The sequence below is a fragment of the Rhinoderma darwinii genome, chromosome 1, assembly GCF_050947455.1.
Source record: "Rhinoderma darwinii isolate aRhiDar2 chromosome 1, aRhiDar2.hap1, whole genome shotgun sequence".
NCBI classification, from domain to species: domain Eukaryota; kingdom Metazoa; phylum Chordata; class Amphibia; order Anura; family Rhinodermatidae; genus Rhinoderma; species Rhinoderma darwinii.
In genome coordinates, this window is record NC_134687.1 from 474,241,964 (window position 1) to 474,258,789 (window position 16,826).

General features: G+C 43.7%; 1 protein-coding gene across 1 annotated transcript in view; it reads right to left on the reverse strand.

Moving 5' to 3' along the window:
* Positions 1 to 2,239: 2,239 nt before the first annotated feature.
* RFLNA (refilin A) overlaps positions 2,240 to 16,826 on the reverse strand; it is a 53,462-nt gene continuing 38,875 nt past the window's right edge. Inside the window, exons 3-4 of the mRNA XM_075854492.1 lie at positions 6,284 to 6,393; positions 2,240 to 4,000 (exon numbers count right to left, since the gene is read on the reverse strand). Of these exons, the coding sequence (XP_075710607.1) occupies positions 3,667 to 4,000; positions 6,284 to 6,393 (444 nt within the window). The 3' untranslated portion in view covers positions 2,240 to 3,666. The remainder of the gene's footprint in view (positions 4,001 to 6,283; positions 6,394 to 16,826) is intronic.

Genomic DNA, 16,826 nt, shown 5'->3' on the forward strand with positions numbered 1-16,826 from the left:
TTACTCTGGCCTATAGCTACCCCACAGGGGAGCTTACTGCAAACTGTTCTACTTTGACCTCTATAATAACACAGTATGCAGTAAGGTCCTAGGCTCCTTCTAGTGGTGGCTGCAGGCAATCACAATTTTATTATTTAACTTTAGGGCCATGCAGCACTGTACCAGAAAATTAGAGCTCCCACCTCTATAAAGATATACCAGTCCTTCTCAATGAATTAGAATATCATCAAAAAGTTAATTTATTTCAGTAATTAAATTCAAAAAGTGAAACTCATATATTATATAGATTCATTACACACAGAGTGATCTATTTCAAGCATTTTTTTCTTTTAATGTTAATGATTGTGGCTAACAGTTAATGAAAACCCACAATGTAGTGTCTCAGAAAATTAGAATATTATATAAGCCCAATTTCAAAAATTATTTTAATACCGAAATGTTGGCCTACTGAAAAATTAAGTACAGTATATGCACTCAATACTTGGTTGGGGCTCCTTTTGCATGAATTACTGCATCAATGCGGCGTGGCATGGAGGCGATCAGCCTGTGGCAATGCTGAGGTGTTATGGAAGCCCAGGTTGCTTTAATAGCGGCCTTCAGCTCGTCTGCATTGTTGATCTGGTGTCTCTCATCTTCCTCTTGTCAGTAGATTTTCTATGAGGTTTATGTCAGGTGAGTTTGCTGGCCAATCAAGCACAGTGATACTGTGGTTATTAAACCAGGTATTGGAAATTTTGGCAGTGTGGGCAGGTGCCAAGTCCTGCTGGAAAATGTAATCAGCATCTCCAAAAAGCTTGTCAGCAGAGGGAAGCATGAAGTGCTGTAAAATATCCTGAAGACGGCTGCGCTGACTCTGGACTTGATATAACAACGTAGACCAACACCAGCAGATGACATGGCTCCCCAAACCATCACTGACTGTGGAAACTTCACACTGGACTGCAAGACACTTGGATTGATGCCTCTCCACTCTTCCTCCAGACTCTGGCACCTTTATTTCCAAATGAAATACAACATTTACTTTCATCTGAGCACAGGACTTTGGATCACTGAGCAACAGTGTTGGTCCATGGTGCTTATATAATATTCTAATTGTCTGGGACACTAAATTTTGGGTTTTCATTAACTGTTAGCCATAGTCATCAACATTAACTGGTTTTTACGGCCAGCGGTCAGGGTCCTTAAAACCTGCGCCATAGACTTTTTACGGCTCGGGTTTTAACTTGCTGCCCGAGCGATCCGGCAGCTGAATGTCGGGTCTCCGGCTGTCAGTGACTGCCAGGGACCCTGAGGAGAAGATAGAAGCAGCTTTTGCTGCTACTGTCTTCTCCGATCTCTTGTACACAGCGCTCAATGAATGCTGTGTATATGAATAGAGGCAGCGGCTGCGCCGCTGTCTCTATTCCTCCCAGTGTTCATGTGACTAGTCACATGATCGCCGGGTGCCGTTACTGACCAACTGCTGCTGGGTCTACACAGCCCTATTAGTGACAATCGTCACTATGAGAGGGCTGATTTCCCCTGTAACTGGGGCTGCTGTGCAGCTCCAGTTACAGTGGAAAAGTTGGTGTAAAAGAAAGAAAAAAATATATATAAAGTTCCCCAAAGGTGTTTTTTGACCTTTGAGGGACAAACCATAGTAATAAAAAAATAGTAAAGTAAAGTGCAATTTTTTTTAAAATAATAAATACACATAAAATACTCACGCCCAAAAAAACGTTTCCCCCGCCAATCATTGTTGTAACGCTAGCGCTGACCCAATTACCCTAATATAGACATGTAATATATTAACATTTATGGTAGACAATGATGATCATAAATAAAAGGTCTATTTTAGGGTAAAACTATGTTATTACCAAAAAAATAGCTGAAACGTAAAAAAGCTTATTTTTTTTACTATTATTCTCAAACTTTATGAATAAAAATTCTAAAATAGCAAAAAGGATGTGTATAAAAACGATAAAAAAAGAAACCTGGATAGTCTACGGAAAAAACATCGCAAAAATCACGTAGTTAGCACAACAAATAAAAAAGTTATAGCCATTTAACTAACACGTGCTAAAAAGGGCTAGGGCTAGGGCTGGTCCTGAAGGCTCAAAATAGCCCGGTCCTGAACTGGTTAAGGGAAAACAATGCTGGAAATAGATCACTCTGTGTGTAATGAATCTATAGAATATATGAGTTTTACTTTTTGAATTGAATTACTGAAGTAAATTAACTTTTTAATGATATTCTAATTCATTGAGAAGGACCAGTATTAAAAAATTAGTCTGCACAGAATGTTGGACCTAAAAATTACGGAGGTTGTTCCTTTTAAGCGACAGCTCATAGCTGTAAATATAATTTATTTATTTATTTATTTAATATCATTATTGATTTGTTGAAGCATGAGTGTTCATTTTTACTTATTAAGTATTGTTAAGTATTGTTTACATTTGACATATCACATTTCATTAGGGAAGAACATATTTTTCACCACTTTGTCATTAACAAGTCAACTTACTGTATACATGCCAGACTCCCCTGATATAATCCCCTTTAAATAACTTTGTTAAAGAGTACCTCCTCTTTCAGTAAAAAACTTTTCTAAAGTCCATGTATTACCAATTTTGCTTTTATCAGCAGCACGGACTGTGTAAAGTCCGTGAGGTTGGCTGCGCATAATTCTGCAGTTAGAGAGATAGCGTCCTGCTTGTCTCCATGGCTCCCGTATGCAGAACGGCCGTTAGCGCTATAGGACTCTATAGTACTGGCAGCTGTTCTGCATACGGGAGCATGGAGACGAGCAGAAGTCTGCTGTCGGCTGCTCATAATTCAACAGTTACACAGTTCGTGCTGTTGCTAAATGCAAAATCGGTAATAGAAGGTATTTAGAAAACTATTATAGTCCACACTACTGCACTATAATACTTTTTTTCACTACAAGTGTAGGTACACTAAGGTTAACCACAGCTCATTTGATCCAAACTGTAGATGTAGCCTCAAACACAATATTGCATCAACATATTATCTAGAGTATCAGATAATACAGGACAACATACTTTCTTCAACTAGTGGTAGAGTAAATTATAATTTGAGCTGTAATATAATTTATTTTTGAAATCAGTCTTCCTTATCTCTACCTAACTTTCAAACATCTCAAAAGTTTGGGTAGTTGACAAATAGACAAGCTACACATTGCACGGATCCCTCTGTATAAGAGCTGACCCCCCGACCTGCTTCTCTTGTTCACACGTATCCCCAAAATGATAACAGAATTTTGAGCAGTTTTTCTGTTGAGGGATTATTTCCTTAGTTTCCCTGGGCATACCAGGGGTGGTTAGATGATCACACACTACATTATCTTGAAAGCCAAAAGGACTTCAGAATCCATCCAAGACTTAACAATAACTTTCATAGTTAAACCTTTCAACAAATCTTCTGATTTTAGTCAAATGCTTCATGATTTTAGATACAACAAAACGGGACAATTTAATTTTTTTTAAAAACCAAGAAGGATTATCAATAAGAATGATACTGGTCAACCCAGTTCCAGCGTCTAACTCTTGAATTTTACTTATAGTCAGAAAAGTTCTAAGAATTTTAGATCGAGACTATAGATCCTCTCTTCCATGTTTATATTGTTTAGAGGCTCTTCAATGAGGTGGTGATAAATCTGGTTCTGGATTACAGATCATCTGTGTATATCATACAAGGGCTTGTTCCCTCACACAGTTCCAGGCGCACACTAGAGGCAAACCATTTTTTTGGCCCCCGGCAGTTGTAGTTGAGTGTTGTTCTGTAAATGTTCTTGGCATGTTTTGGATAGATGATGGTTGTGCTTTGAAACCTCAGAGGTTTATTGCGCGGCTCAAAAACTAGCTGAGATTTGTAATTCCTCCACGTGCAGTTTGGGGTGGAGATGATTGTTTCACTGAAAGAAGTGACAGTTGGAATTGGGGCATAGAACACGTGATCTCGAAAATGCTTTTCTGAATCATATTTGATTTCTGAATTGCACCTGGAAATAGAAGATTGAACAAGGTAAAACATGAAGTTATTAACATTGACACCTTCAAAGAGTTAAAGGGGTCGTGAAGGATTAAAAAGACATGACTGCTTTCTTTAAAACAAATTGTGTCACACCTGGTATTGCAGTTCAGCACCATTCATTTAAATAAAACTCATCTGCAATACCAGACACAACCCATGGACAGGTGTGGCGCTGTTTATAGAGAGCAGCCATGTTTTTCTAATTCTTTACAACCTCTAAGTTTAAAACATATTTGGTATATAAATGATTAAAGAGGCTATGTCACCAGATTTTGCAGCCCCTATCTGCTATTGCAGCAGATAGGCGCTGCAATGTAGATTACAGTAACGTTTTTATTTTTTAAAAACGAGCATTTTTGGCCAAGTTATGACCATTTTTGTAGTTATGCAAATGAGGCTTGCAAAAGTCCAAGTGGGTGTGTTTAAAAGTAAAAGTCCAAGTGGGCGTGTATTATGTGCGTACATCGGGGCGTTTTTAATACTTTTACTAGCTGGCCGTTCTGATGAGAAGTATCATCCACTTCTCTTCAAAACGCCCAGCTTCTGGCAGTGCAGACACAGCGTGTTCTCGAGAGATCACGCTGTGACGTCACTCACAGGTCCTGCATCGTGTCAGACGAGCGGGGACACATCGGCACCAGAGGCTACAGATGATTCTGCAGCAGCATCGGCGTTTGCAGGTAAGTAGCTACATCGACTTACCTGCTAACGCCGATGCTGCTGCAGAATCAACTGAAGCCTCTGGTGCCGATGTGTCCGACACGATGCAGGACCTGTGAGTGACGTCACAGATCTGCACTGCCAGAAGCTGGGCGTTCTGAAGAGAAGTGGATGATACTTCTCGTCAGAGCGCCCAGCTAGTAAAAGAAGTAAAAACGCCCCGATGTACGCACATAATACACGCCCAGTTGGACTTTTACTTTAAACACGCCCACTTGGACTTTTGCAAGCCTCATTTGCATAACTACAAAAATGGTCATAACTTGGCCAAAAATGCTCGTTTTTTAAAAATAAAAACGTTACTGTAATCTACATTGCAGCGCCTATCTGCTGCAATAGCAGATAGGGGCTGCAAAATCTGGTGACAGAGCCTCTTTAAGTATGGATTATTATTAGGGCAAAAGGATATTTTCCCCCTTGAAGCAACCATTTCATCTGAACTACATAGCTAGGCATAAGAAAGCAGAGCCCCTATATTTCAAACCTCCCAACACAGACGACAGTAACCTTGGCACACACCTGAAAGTAGTTTTCATCAGCAGTGATCTAGATGTGCTGAAAGTCTTAGAAGAAAATCGCATTTGGCTGCAGACTTCCTCTATTACAAATTCACGATTAAAACGTACAAATCTGCCCTTCACCGCACCAAACAAGACTATTTCACCTCCCTTATCTCCGCACTATCTAATAATCTAAAATGACTCTTTGATAGTTTTCACTCCCTCCTTAATCCTATAGTGCAGACGCCTTTCACAGATCTCAGTGCCAAAATTGACAACATCCAGCACCCTAATTCACTTCATATCAGTGCATACAGATACTGGCTGGTGACCGGCTCTTGCAGCTTTAGGTGTACTACCCCATATGTATAAAAGATGAACAAGCATGTTTTACATTTTATGTCTCCCTTATTTCCTCATAGATTGTAAGCTCTTGCGAGCAGGGTCCTCATTCCTCTTGTTTGAATTGTTAATAAGTTTTGTCACTGTCTGATAGTCTGTACATGTTCTCTCTGAATTGTAAAGTGCTGCAGAATGTTATATTCTTAAACTGTATATATATATATATATATATATATATATATGCGGCGCACTTTAGGTACTATTATTATTGGGGCACTATAGCTAGCTATAATATGGGGAAATTGTTTTTGGGGCACAGTGGCTAGTTCTGTTTTGGGAGTCCCTTGACATCTGATAACAAAGCCTGAAATGCACCTTTATCTAGATATAGATATTCCTCCTTCACATCTCCAATAGGTGGGAAGTATGTGTACAAACTGTATGTGAATTTTATTTGGCAATAAATATTGGTTGAGTTTTAAAAGACAAAAATCTAGAATGTAATATTTTGATAAACAGGAGTATTATCCAAAAACTTCCATCCACGTATTCTGTATTTTATCACCTAGTAGGAACAATAGTATGAGTGCCACATTCTTTTTTACTGAACGGAATAATGCAGACAGTTTTAGTATTAAAGATTCTGGGCTGATATAAACATTTGACAACCAATTATAACAGTAACTCACCGGATTTCCTGAACTGGCTCTGGATTTACTTCTATGCTTTCCCCAAACACAACTGGGTGCATCCTTGGCCTCGCCTCTGGATTGGAGTTGTTAAGAAGAAGATATGGAATCTGCAGAAAAAAGGAAGGAATGATATATACTGCTCAATTCTGTATCAATGTATTTTCTGTATGTATCTTAATAAAAACAATAAACCCGCACCTATCAGATATCTATGGCACATACTGTTGATATGTCATAAATGCTTAAGAAGGGTAAACACCTTTAACCAAAATTACTTGCCAAATTACGGGTTGCACAGTGTTTCTTGTGAGAGGGTAATGTATGTGTGCCCAGCGACTGCGCTCATGTCTATTCCAACCAAACTACTACTTATCAGTTCCTGCAATGTATATTCATCCTCTGTATATCTTTGATAATAATCATCTGGGGTCATACAGTAGTTCAGTCTTAAATGGCTTGGATGTCATAGAACGGGGGTCCCTCAATCTGGTGGACCTGGTGTGTCCTTGCATTACATGGATAGCCATTAGATTGCGACTGCTGCGGAAATTTGTGGTGGGCCGCAGATTCCTCCAGCGATAACAGCTGATCGCTGCACCATGGAAAGGGGTTGTCTTCATGACAATCCCTTTAATGAGTCTACAGTCAGTGATGCGCAACACAATATTTCACACCCTAGTAATGTTCGTTCTTCTAGAGATAAACCAGAACATTTTCAGTGAGCTGAAACTTACCAGTTACAAGACAAGCAGTAGCGGCTTTGTTTAACGACAGACGCTATTCCAAATAACCGTAAGCATAAATTCCAGACTAACTTCTTATTTTAGGATGACAGCTTGAGTTATAGGTTACTTTCCTGCTGCCAAAATCATAAAAGTGCACTCAGACAGCCAAGTCTTGTTAAATGCTGGGAAGATTACTTATTTACCTGTATTTTTTTAACTACTTGACAATTTATGGGATAAAAAAAAGCTACAGCACCCTGAACAAGCCCTTTTTTTTTATATAAGATTTTCCCACTGATAAACTGATCACAGGATGTCGTGCTGCTTGAACCCCTAAGCATCAGCTGAAATCTGTTGTAAAACCTGATGGCAAGTTTTCAATTCCCCCACTACGCCACCACAGAGAAAATGGAGAGAGTGTGAGAGAGAGAGAGCGCAAAAGAGAGAGCGCGAGAGAGACACTCTTGGTAGCGGCTCTTCGCTCTGGCTATATAGTGGGAGCCCAGAATGGTGGACCCCCTCTATTAACTCAGAACTTCAGAAAGGCACTGTGGGGCATCTGTGACCCCTGAGCTGCACATTGTGTATGTGTGATTTATATGGTCTATACCAGGACTTAAAGACTGTTAGAATTCTATGTGTGTTATATTTAGAAAACTGTGCACAAAATTCATATGCCCCAGAAACCAGTATGTCCTACTCCATTATTTTTATGATAGGAGTATGTTTATGTATTAATTTTGTAGCTGCCTGGGCTTATTAAGCCCTCAATTTCTATCTATGTGATTCCTATTCAACTGTGCTATTAAAGCAAGGGTACAGTCTTCATATAGTGTATATACAGCCGTTTACTAGAGGTGTAAAACTTTTGTTGACATCCAGGGCTATTCCACTACAGTACTTTGTCTCAGCAGATAGAGCTGCCATGGTGGTGATTAGGATTTTATAAACTCTGGCTCACACACTAAAGCCAAATAACAGCTTTTAGTTACATTTTGTTCCCTTTTCAATCACAGCATTCCCTACTTCATAAGGGTTTCTTTCACAGTTGTTCCCTACTTACTTCAGCATTAAAAATGCATGCATTAATAAAAAAAAAAGTTGTTTGCAGTTTTAACAGGCAGTTTTCCATAGAAGCTGTTCTAAAAAGATTTCCTAGATAGTTCTCGAAAAATAAATTATACAAAACTGCTGTAAAACTGCACTGATTTAGTACACTGTTTTACAAACTTTACAACTTCTCTAATGCGGTAGTTGTGAGAATTCTATGGCTGCCAGTAAATATGAATATACCCCAAATCTGTTATGTAGTAATCTACTTGAGATGGAACTTCTCTCTGCCAGTAAATTATGGATGTCAAAATCGTTTTACAAACTAGCAATCGCTTCTGATAGAAAAGTATACATTTGTATTGACATCAACAGAAGTATTAATGGACTCTTATGTTATAAGATCTATTATAATGAAACAAGCCCTGAAACAAGCTCCCTGTTCTTTGCAGATGGAAAAAAGCCTCAAGCCCAGGCACTTCCCACATCTGCAGCTCAGAAATTAGAACCAGCCTAACATGTTTTAGCATTTCCCAGTTCTAGACCCTATTCATATGAATGGCCTCCAGCCTATCTTGCAAAACATCCTTACAAATGAATGCAATGTTTCATGTTGACTTGGCTTCTAAAGAAGGAAATGCCACTGGCACTATTATATATTTTCATAGGCTTTCTGCAATAATATTCTATCTTACACACAATTTGGGGTGCTAATGAATATATAGACCTAATATCTCAACTGTGAATATGTACCTTAAAGTGTAACTAAACTTTCAAAAAACTTCTGACATGTCATAGTGGCATGTCAGAAGTTTTGATCGGTGGTGGACCGAGGACTGAGACCACATGGATCACTAAAACGAAGCGGTAGAAGTGCTCAGGTGAGCGTTGAGCTGCTTGGTTTCGGATTGCCTTTTCTCGGAAAGCTGATGTAACAGTGTATGGGCTCAATAGAAAGTTACATCGGCTTTCCGATAAAAGCAGATCAGAAACGAAGTGGCTCAGCGCTTACCCGAGCTCTTCTGCTGCTTTGTTTTGGGGGTCTTAGTGCTCGGACACCCACCGATCAAAACTTCTGACACGTCAGAAGTTTGTTGAAAGTTTAGTTACACTTTAAATAAAGGAAACGCTGTAGAGTAAATACATGATTCATATTTAAAAGACTGATTACATATATTTTCTTATTATTCTCGGCCCCTGTAATATAATGGATAGAAGTATTAGCAAGAATGACGGTTACAGCTTTTAAGAAACTAGTGCAACCACATTCAAGATTGTTTTTATGACTCAACAGCAGCATAGTGATAGATGTTTTAGTCATGACAACTTTCACCTTGTCCCTATGTCTGTTGGACACCCGTTCCACATATAAGAAGAGGCTCCATAACTGAACTTGTGAAACTCAGTGGTATACCTCACACCTTCCATTTATCTATGTTTGGAGGGCCAGATTTTGAGACATTAACCACCAAAAGTTTCACAACTAGACCATAAGACATATGGTAATTACTTCCAACACTGGGCTAACTGTAGTCAGGCAGAGTTTCCACTACTGAGCCACCAGGGTTCAGGCATTGTGCCACTACTGAGCCACCAGGGATCAGGCATTGCCTCCACTACGAAAAGTAGAAAGCACCTCTTAACAGTCTTAGTACTTCTAAAATGGTATTGCCCTGATGTACACCACCAATAGGTTAGTAGAAAATAAAGGAAAGGGGGATAAGGAGGAGAGAAAGAGGACAAGAAGTATTAGGGTATGTTCACACGGCCTATTTACGGACGTAATTCGGGCGTTTTTGCCCCGAATTACGTCCGAAAATGGCGCCTCAATAGCGCTGACAAACATCTGCCCATTGAAAGCAATGGGCAGACGTTTGTCTGTTCACACGAGGCGTAATTTACGCGCCGCTGTCAAAAGACGGCGCGTAAATAGACGCCCGCGTCAAAGAAGTGACCTGTCACTTCTTTGGCCGTAATTGGAGCCGTTATTCATTGACTCCAATGAATAGCAGCGCCAATTACGCCCGTAATTGACGCGGCGTTCAAGCGCCTGCACATGCCGTTACGGCTGATTTTACGGGGATGTTTTCAGGCTGAAACATCCCCGTAATTTCAGCCGTTACGGACGCCCTCGTGTGAACATACCCTTAGATCACTAGATCTTTTAAAAGACCGGCTGTAGTAAGTATGGATTACTGTATAGGATAGGGTGAACCGTCCCTTTATAGAACACCCTATAAATGTCAAGTCACACTTGGCTAAACAGATGTTTGTATCTGACTTTATTTAGATTGCCAACTGGGAATAAAGAGGGACAGTGATTGGAATTCTCTTTGTATGAAAACTTAACCATTGCCAGCATACATGTAATAAACTGGCAATTGGCAGACAATTGAACCGAACCGTATGTGTGAAAATAAAGGAGAGCTGTATTGAACTCTCCTATTTGCTTCAAAGTGCAAGAGTTATAAAAGTTGCTCCCACATTAAAGATATTGAGAGCAAATTTGTTACTCAGCCTCTTTCTCTCCTCCTTATCCCCCTTTCCTTTATTTTCTTCTATTGCCTCCACTACTGAGCCACCAGGGATCAAGCATTGTTTCCACTACTGAGTCACAAGGCATCAGGCATTATTTTCACTACTGAGCCACCAGAGATCAGGCATCCAATACTACTGAGCCACCAGGGATCAGGCTTCCACTACTACTGAGTGTAACATCCATGGCCGCGGACCATCAGGTTTACTCACCCCCTGACGGCCGCAGCCATGATCCTGTGAGCGCTGGCCCGCTTCTCCTCCTCAGGAGACGCCAGCGCTCACTTCCGCTTCGCTCTGCTGTTTACTGTAGGGTGCGCACGCACGCTCGTGCCCGGTCTTAAAGGGCCAGCGCGTGCAACTGAATCTGTTAGTTAATTAGCTCATGATCCTGGACTATAAGAAGGGCTCTGCCCCTTTCTGCCTTGCCTGAGCTTTGTTGTCGTTACCTATGTTAGTCTATGCAAATGGTCTTAAGTGTCTTCCAGTTCCCAGTGTTCCGGTTTCTGCTTCCTGTAACCTGTATCCCGTGTTATCCTGGTCCAAGTGCCGTATCGTATTGGACATATAAGGAGAACCAAAGTACAGCGCTGCTAACATCAACTGCAAGTCCAGACAAGAAGGTAATAGAAGGGATTTATTGCGTTTTTGATAATTAATGAAATAGGCAATTAAATAGGCTACGCGTTTCGACACTGGACTTGCGTCTTTATCAGGCCATGTACATTACATTGTGAGGAGGCACTTTAAATAGTGAGGGAAGGCAAGAAAAAAACAGAAAAACTGCCAAAAAAAAACAGCTTGATACCCGGGTTGATATGAGGCTCCGGGAGTGATCCCAGGAGTTTCGTCGGGAGAGAAGACTCCCGAGGCTGGCTCCCACTTTCCAGCAACTTCCGTCTCCCTCACCAGATGGCCCACCTGAAGAGCCTATGCAAGTAAACCGGCTTAAAATTATCCATACAGGAGAAACAACACAGACGCACTTCGGGACTTTGTCTTTATTGCCGCCTCGGAGGCCATGTCGTGCGTCTGTGCCCTCACAAAAAACCCCAACGCCTAGGATTGGTTGTGGAGACAACCCTAGGCGACACTGCGCTGGATAGAGACTTCTCCATCCCGATGACTATTATGTCCGGCGAGAGGAACCACCGGTTCTCTGCCTACCTTGACTCTGGGTCGGCAGCCAGTTTTATGCACAAGGATCTAGTGGATCACCTCCAGTTGCCTACGACCTCACTGGAGAGGCCATTTATCGTCGCCTCGGTGAATGGACTACCTCTGCCAGACCCGATTATAGCCGTAACCAAACAGCTGAGGCTCCGGGTAGGAGCTCTTTATACCGAGCTCATACCATTCCTTGTTCTACCCAAGGCCGTCCATCCTGTACTACTGGGTCTGCCCTGGCTCCGACTACATGACCCAGTTCTGGACTGGAGTTCTGGTGAGGTTCTCCAGTGGGGTCCCAAGTGCCTCGACCGCTGCCTGGGGCAAATCCATCTGGTCCCCTCTCCTCATCCTCAGTCCTTGACGGGATTGCCTTCTCATTATGCCATGTTTTCGGATGTCTTCAGCAAGAAGGATGCGGAGACACTGCCTCCACACCGAGCGTATGACTGTCCTATTGAGCTGATTCCTGATGCCTCTCTTCCCCGTAGTAGGGTATACACTCTGTCCTTGCCAGAGACTCAGTCCATGTCCGCCTACAGTAATGGGAATCTGGAGAGAGATTTCATACAGAAGTCCACCTCCCCGGCAGGAGCCAGGTTCTTCTTTGTCAAGAAAAAGGATGGTTCTCTGCGACCCCGTATCGACTACCGGGGTCTCAATCAGATCACGGTCAAGAATAGATATCCGCTGCCATTGATATCTGAACTTCTTGACCGTATACGTGGAGATAAAAATGTTCCAAACTAGATCTGCGTGGGGCTTACAACCTAATCCGGATTCGCCAAGGTGACGAGTGGTAGAGAGCATTCAACACCCGAGACGGGCACTATGAATATCTAGTGATGCGCTTCGGCCTATGTAACACCCCCGCGGTCTTCCAAGAATTCGTCAATGACATCTTCCGGGATCTCCTCTATGTTTGTGTTGTGGTTGATCTTGATGATATCCTAATTTTCTATCCAGATCCGTTGACTCATCAGAGACATGTCCGCCAAGTTCTGCTGCGATTGAGGGAGAATCGCCTGTATGCCAAGTTGGAGAAACGCATGTTTGAGAGGAGTTCTTCACCCTTCCTGGGCTACATAATCTCGGACCAGGGTCTTAAAGATCCGGAGAAAGTGAAGGCCATACTGGAATGGCCAAGGGCCCATACAGCGTTTTCTGGGATTCGCCAATTTTTACCGACAATTCATCCCAGACTTCTCTTCACTGACATCTCACATCTCGACCCTCACGAAAAAGGGCATGAATGCCAAGGTGTGGACTCCAGAGGCGGAATCTGCATTTAATAGCCTAAAGATTGCCTTCACGTCAGCCTTTACCCTCCATCATCCTGATGTATCTAGAAAGTTTTCGTTGGAGGTGGACGCCTCCTTTGTCGGTGCTGGTGTACTACTGTTACAAAGAGGTCCCAAGGGCAAGGCTCTACCCTTCCTGGGCTACATCATCTCGAGTCAAGGTCTCAAGATGGATCCTGAAAAGGTAAAGTCTGTCCTGGAATTGCCACGCCCTCAAGGCTTGAGGGCCATTCAGCGCTTCCTGGGATTATCCAATTTCTACAGACAGTTCATTCCAAACTTCTCCTCACTGACATCTTCTATCTCTAACCTCACCAAGAAACGCATGAACACCAAGGTGTGGACTCCAGAAGCAGAGTCCACATTTAATAGACTGAAGAGTTCCTTCACGTCAGCCTCTATCCTCCATCATCCAGATGTTTTTCGACAGTTCTCGTTGGAGGTGGACGCCTCATCTGTCGGTGCTGGTGCACTACTGTTCTAGAGAGGTTCCAAGGGCAAGTTAATGGTATGTGGCTATTACTCTAAGCTCTTCTCTTCCGCAGAACGCAACTACTAGATTGGGGATCAGTAGTTACTGGCCATCAAATTGGCTCTGGAGGAGTGGAGACATCTATTAGAGGGCAGAGTTCATCCCATCTTGATATTTACGGACCACAAGAACCTCACTTATCTCCAGACGGCCCAACGACTGAATCCTCGTCAGGCCAGGTGGCCGCTGTTGTTTGCCCGGTTCCAGTTTGAGCACCACTACCGTCTGGCCAACAAGAATGTGAGGGCCGATGCCTTGTCCAGGTCATTCGAGGCAGAGGATACCATGGAATCTCCACAGAATATTATTGATCCATCTTGTATTGTCTCTCTCAACCCTCTGTAAGTTAGGGACATTCCTTCGGGGGGGGGGGACCTTTGTTTGCCTGGTTGACAGAGGGAGAATCCTCCACTGGGGACACTGCTCTAGACTGACAGTTCACGCGGGTACCCATAAGACCCGAGACCTGATTGCCCGTCATTTCTGCTGGCCCACGCTACCCAAAGGCATCATGGACTTTGTTTCTTCCTGCTCGGTGTGTGCAGCTAACAAGGTCGCTCACTCCAAACCTACTGGCGTGCTCCAAACGCTGCCTGTGCCTGATACTCCCTGGCAGCATATAGCAATGGATTTTGTTACGGATCTGCCTCCCTCTGCGGGATGCAGTACTGTCTGGGTAGTGGTTTTCGAAGATGGCCCACTTCGTTTCACTGACCGGCCTTCCTTCTGCTCCTCGACTGGCCAACCTCTTCATCCAACACATCTTCCGCCTGCACGGCTCAACGCGGCATATTGTGTCTGATCGATGGGTCCAGTTCAACTCTAGGTTCTGGAGAGCCCTCTGTAGAATCCTCAATGTAAAATTGGACTTTTCCCAAGCCTACCATCGTCAAGAGGATCAATTAGACCTTGGAAAACTACCTACGCCACTTCATATCTAAGCAGCATGATGACTGGGTGCAGCTTCTTCCGTGGGCCGAGTTCTTCTACAATAACCATACTAGCGAGTCCACAAGTACCACACCGTTCTTCATTGTCTACGGCCCACACCCACAAATTCCTCTCCCGGTGTCAGTTATGTCCTAGGTACCAGCAGCTGATTCTGCTTTTAGGGACTTCCTGCAGATCTGGCAGCAGACTCCATCCTCCATCCTGCTGGCGGTCGACCGCATGAAACGGAAGGCAGACACAAGGAGAAGAGAACCTCCTCAATTTCTCCCAGGCACCAAGGTCTGACTGTCCTCCAGGAATATCCGACTGTGAGTGCCATCATACAAGTTTGCTCCCAGGTTCCTCTGACCCTTCGAGATTCTACAGCAGATTAACCCTGTCTCCTACAAGCTTCTGCTGCCTCATACTCTCAAGATCCCTAACTCATTCCATGTCTCCCTCCTGAAGCCGATGGTTCTGAACCCCTATACCAGGATTCCTAGCCCTGCAGTGGCTTCCAGCGGTTCTTCAGATACCTTCGAGGTTAAGGTGATCTTGGACACCAAGAAAGTAGGAGAAAGAACTTTTTATTTGGTGGATTGGAGGGGGTTTGGTCCTGAAGAGAGGTCCTGGGAGCCAGAGGAGAACTTCAAAGCTTCTACCTTCCTGAAGAAGTTTCTCTCCCGCTCTGGCCCTAAGAGGAGGGGGCGTAAGAGGGGGGATACTGTAACATCCATGGCCGCGGATCGTCAGGTTTACTCACCCCCTGAGAGCCGTAGCCATGGTCCTGTGAGTGCTGGCCCGCTTCTCCTCCTCAGGAGACGCCAGCGCTCATTTCTGCTTCGCTCTGCTGTTTACCGTAGGGTGCACGCGCACGCTTGTGCCCGGTCTTAAAGGGCCAGCGTGCGCACCTGAATCTGTTATTTAATTAGCCCATGATCCTGGACTATAAGAAGGGTTCTGCCCCTTTCTGCCTTGCCTGAGCTTTGTTGTCGTTACCTATGTTCGTCTATGCAAATGGTCCCTTAAGTGTCTTGCAGTTCCCAGTGTTCCCGTTCCTGCTTCCTGTAACCCGTGGTATCCTGGTCCAAGTGCCGTATTATATTGGAGTTGTGCTGTGCTGAGTCTACACCTGCTCCGCTACGCCAAGCCTGGTGCATTATTTTCACTACTGAGCCACCAGGGATCAGGCATTATTTTCACTACTGAGCCACCAGGGATCAGGCATTGTTTCCACTACTGAGCCACCAGGGATCAGGCATTGTTTCCACTACTGAGCGACCAGGGATCAGGCATGGTTTCCACTACTGAGCCACCAGGGATCAGGCATAGTTTCCACTCCTTAGCCACCAGGGATCAGGCATGGTTTCCACTACTGAGCGACCAGTAATCAAGCATTATTTCTACTACTGAGCGACCAGAGATCAGGCATTGTTTCCACTATTGAGCCACCAGTGATCAGGCATAGTTTTTCCACTAGTCAGCCACCAGTGATCAGGCATAGTTTTTCCACTACTGAGCCACCAGTGATCAGGCATTGTTTCCACTACTGAATCACCAGTGATCAGGCATTGTTTCCACTACAGAGCCTTCAGAGATGAGGCATTGTTTCCACTACTGAGCCTTTAGAGATCAGGCATGGTTTCCACTACTGAGCCACCAGGGATCAGGCATTGTTTCCACTACAGAGCCACCAGGGATCAGGCATTGTTTCCACTACTGAGCCACCAGTGATCAGGCATTGTTTCCACTACTGAGCCACCAGTGATCAGGCATTGTTTCCACTACTGAGCCTTTAGAGATCAGGCATGGTTTCCACTACTGAGCCACCAGGGATCACGCATTGTTTCCACTACAGAGCCACCAGGGATCAGGCATTGTTTCCACTACTGAGCCACCAGTGATCAGGCATTGTTTCCACTACTGAGCCACTAGTGATCAGGCATTGTTTCCACTACTGAGCCACCAGGGATCAGGCATTGTTTCCAATAATGTGCCTTCAGTAATCAGGCATGGTTTCCACTACTGAGCCGCCAGGGATCAGGCATGGTTTCCACTACTGAGCGACCAGTAATCAAGCATTATTTCTACTACTGAGCGACCAGAGATCAGGCATTGTTTCCACTACTGAGCCACCAGTGATCAGGCATTGTTTCCACTACTGAGCCACCAGTGATTAGGCATAGTTTTTCCACTACTGAGACACCAGAGATCAGGCATTGTTTCCACTACTGAGCCACCAGTGATCAGGCATGGTTTCCACTACCGAGCCTTCAGAGATAAGGCAAGGTTTCCACTAC